The sequence below is a fragment of the Adiantum capillus-veneris genome, chromosome 3 (genome assembly GCF_014529385.1).
Source record: "Adiantum capillus-veneris isolate H3 chromosome 3, ASM1452938v2, whole genome shotgun sequence".
Lineage (NCBI taxonomy): Eukaryota > Viridiplantae > Streptophyta > Polypodiopsida > Polypodiales > Pteridaceae > Adiantum > Adiantum capillus-veneris.
In genome coordinates this window covers 81,254,954-81,258,804 of record NC_140933.1, presented here as the reverse complement: position 1 = coordinate 81,258,804, position 3,851 = coordinate 81,254,954, and the positions used below count along the sequence as shown (strand labels likewise).

The 3,851-nt window shown below is 44.9% G+C and overlaps 1 protein-coding gene across 1 annotated transcript; it reads left to right on the top strand.

The window, feature by feature from the left end:
* Window positions 1-417: 417 nt before the first annotated feature.
* LOC147461179 (AAA-type ATPase family protein) lies at window positions 418-2,848 on the top strand. The gene is made up of 2 exons (XM_086508802.1): window positions 418-816; window positions 897-2,848. Exons 1-2 carry the CDS (start codon window positions 526-528, stop codon window positions 2,634-2,636), a joined length of 2,031 nt encoding a protein of 676 aa, XP_086364928.1. The 5' UTR covers window positions 418-525; the 3' UTR covers window positions 2,637-2,848.
* The last annotated feature ends 1,003 nt before the right edge of the window (window positions 2,849-3,851 follow it).

The following is a 3,851-nucleotide window of genomic DNA, read 5'->3' as shown; positions in this document are numbered from 1 at the left end:
GCGAGGCTTAATTATTTGTTATTTGAATTGATAACTAAGCCTCATTCTTGGTCACACACAAAAAAGAGCATTAAATGAATAACTATGCCTACCCTTTGTAACTGTGCCAATTTTGGCATAGTTGTGAAGGTCAAGCATAGTTGGGAGGTTGAATGGATAACTAGACCTTGTATGACTAGTAGTAGGCTTAGTTATTCATTTAATGTTCTGTCTAGGCATAGTTACCTATCACTGATACCTAGCTTCACATGACCATAGCCTTAGTTAATGCCTCTCTTACAAGAAAAGGCAAGGAAAAAATCATTAACTTGCCACGTGGTACCAATCTACAAACTTTATCCAACGGTCTACAATTGCTCCTGAGAGCTCAATTTATTTACTAGTTCTTGTGAAAGGCTTCAATTGCTTTCCTCATGGATTCACATGCTGTACGAGAGATGCAACATTTGGATCAATTTTCTTACCAAGGTGAATGGTACTTGACATAGTGGAGCAGGTTGATGGTGGGTTGACAGCAAAGAGCGCATGGAGCAGCTATTAAGCATGGGATTTACGCAAGAGCTGGCCACACAGGCCATGGCGGCTACGGGGGGGAAATCTACACTCGAAGCGACAGAATGGCTCTTGAGCCACCGGCCAGAAGCAGAAGCAGAGGCAGAAGCTGTTGGAGCAGAGGCGCCTCGTGGGGTTTCCTCCTCCTCCGCCAAGCAGCAAGCTCGAGTGGACCGCTTCTTTTCAACCCCTTCCCGGTCCCACCATAGCCAAGTACGACAGATTGATGATACTTCCTCCTCCAGAACTGATGAAGATAACAAGGTATGCTCTTTTTAGATCTTGCCCCTCCTTGCTTCTTTTCTTGCATTTGGTGATGCACCCATATCTCGTTTCGGTTCCAGGGATGCACGTCACCATCCCCAGTCGAGCTTCCTTCGAAACGCAAACGTGCAGACGGGGACCCTGATTGTCTTCCAAGAGTTCTAACTTCTGCAGCTCCTCATGTTCCTGCTGCCGTCAATATGTCTCCTTTGCCGCCTCGCCGCACTAGCGGAAAGGCCCCCTTAGCAGAGAGAATGCGGCCCATTTCTATTGATGAGATTGTTGGTCAAGATCATCTTCTGGGTCCTGGATGCATTTTGCGATCTCTTGTTGAGAGCGACATGATGGTCTCGGTGATCTTTTGGGGACCTCCTGGCACTGGAAAGACATCCCTTGCAAGAGCCATTGCACGTGCAGTTTCTTGTCGTTTTGTCAGTGCATCCGCTGTTACTAGTGGTGTCAAAGAGGTAAGAGAGATCCTGGAAGAAGCCAAGCGCTTGAAAAAGACTGGGCAACAGACCCTTTTTTTCATGGATGAAGTTCATAGATTCAACAAAGCCCAGCAGGATGCTTTTCTCCCATACGTTGAAGCTGGACACATCATCTTTATTGGCGCTACAACTGAAAACCCTTCTTTTGAGGTGAATGCAGCACTCCTCTCTAGGTGTAAAGTTTTCACCTTGAATAAATTGCAGGCCAAGAGCATTAAACAGGTTCTGGAAAGGGCCCTCTCTATGGCAGATAGAGGAATAATGGTGCCTTTTACCGATGATTCCGTGGTGCGCATGATAGGGGCAGAGGAGGTGGCCATGCATTTTTTAGCAGAGGCAGCTGATGGTGATGCCAGAGTTGCATTGAATGCTTTGGAAATTGCAGTAGCATCTGCAGTTGCAAGGGAAAGGCAGCGAAGCAAGTCTGTTCAAGGAGACCCGTTCCAGATGACGGCAAGGGCAGTTAATGTGCTCAATTCAAAGCAAGAATTGCCTTTGAATTTCTCTGCCTTAAAGGAAAGTCCTTGTACTTTGGAAGAGAAATACACATGCCCGTTTAAAAAATCTGTAGGAGAGAAAGTGACACCTTTTCAGGCTCATGATGTACCAGGTGTACAACAAGGTGAGATCATGAAAAATCAGTTCGAGTGCAATTCAGTAAACTCAAAAGCTAGAAGCCCTTATGTGGCCACTGAATCCAAAGATCCTTGTTTAGCTTCCAAGCACCCGGCTGTAGTAGAGGGGTCCTTACTTGGACTTTCTATTACCGTGAGGTTAGTGGACATCTCAGAAGCATTGCAGAGGTCTCATCTGCTTTATGATAAGAAAGGAGAGGAGCATTACAACATTATTAGTGCTCTTCATAAGTCTATGCGTGGGGGTGATCCCGATGCTGCTTTGTACTGGCTTGCAAGAATGCTGGAAGGAGGGGAAGGGCCTCTGTACATAGCACGCAGACTTGTAAGATTTGCAAGTGAAGATGTTGGGCTGGCTGATCCTCAAGCAATTACACTAGCTATTGCTTGCTATCAAGCATGCCATTTTATAGGGATGCCAGAGTGCAATGTGCATCTAGCTCAATGTGTGGCATATCTGTCCCTTGCGCCAAAATCTGTTGCTGTATATCAGGCAATCGAAGCTGCTCAACAACTTGTCAAGAAAAGAGGAAACGAGCCCGTGCCTTTACATTTAAGAAATGCCCCAACAGGCTTAATGAAGCAATTGGGCTATGGTAATGGTTATATTTATCCACCAAACCACGAGGGGCCTATTGAACAAGAGTATCTGCCTCCATCACTTCAAGGTCATAAGTTTTTGAAATGGCCATGAGCTTTGCGATGGCTTGCAATCCTTTTTGAGGCGGACATTTACATTCAGGTATCAATAGAAACATCCAGTTTATGTATTAACGTTCAAGAAGTGGCGAAAAGTAACGCGTAAGAAGCACTTGCAAGTACTGGCAGTACAATGTTTACCTTGTGGAATTTTGTACATTGGTTTCAAGTGGAAGGATGGTGCACTCGTGGAATTATTATTCTTCAGAGGTTCTTTCTTACCAGTTGAAGTATTACTGCATCAGGGTGTGCACTTGTTCTCTTGGAAGTAGCTTTTCTTTGTGTTAACTCGTAAATGCGTTGGACACGATAACCTCTCTCGATATTGTAGCACTGCTATGGCAGTTGAGAGTGCATTGCATGGCAAGTGGCATTACAATCCTTGCTTGTGTATGGTCTGCATATTATGACATTTGTCTATAGAGCATGTGGTTGATGGTCCAACTTCTATTGCTTTTAAAAGGGTCATTTTAGGCTAATGTGTTATCCGGACAGATGGACAATCTCAGGAGCTGACATTTGGAACCAAGGGTGGCATCTCTTCATTGAATTGTCACACTCGTATTACGATCAAAGTGTTTCAATGGACAAAAAGTGGGTTTATCTTAATCCTGATCTTAATTCTTGCAATGACAAAGAGTGACTGTGGTCCTAGTCCTCTATGGCCAGAATGATCAAATTTAGTGTTCTTGAATTTCAGTGATGATCCACAATGAAGATACGGGAGATCGGCACTTGCTGGTGCGCTTTTTCAAGGGGGCAGCAGGCGTGCTTAATTACAATTGTGATTAGACATGTCTACTGTTCAAAAATGCCCATGCGGGCATACTGGATAGAGCTTAAGCTTACAAGCAAACTGGGAATGAGATTGCACCTCATCGGAGCATGGCGGCAATTTTGTTTTGGTTGAATCACGTACGGATTAATCACCATGGTCGATTATTGGTTGGATATGGCGTGCAGTGTATCCAAGCCCCCCAAGACTTATCTGAATCCAGTCAATTTTACACTACAACCGAAATTTTTTTGGGTTGGCGGCAAGCACCCCACAATTCATTGTAAGATGCCACAGGAACTCCCAAGTCATACACAGACCATCTGAGGATGCTAATGAAGCTGGCAGGATTTCGAGGATCGTCCCACGTGTGCATTTGATGCCAGTCTTTCTATTAGGAGCCTGCCAAACGAATGCACTCTTGTTTAGGAAGGG

Excerpts from the sequence above, each read along its gene's own strand:
- LOC147461179 (XM_086508802.1), top strand. The coding sequence starts at position 526 with ATGGAGCAGCTATTAAGCATGGGATTTACGCAAGAGCTGGCCACACAG. Across the intron at positions 817-896 it reads GAACTGATGAAGATAACAAG|GGATGCACGTCACCATCCCC; the intron begins GTATGCTCTTTT and ends TTTCGGTTCCAG.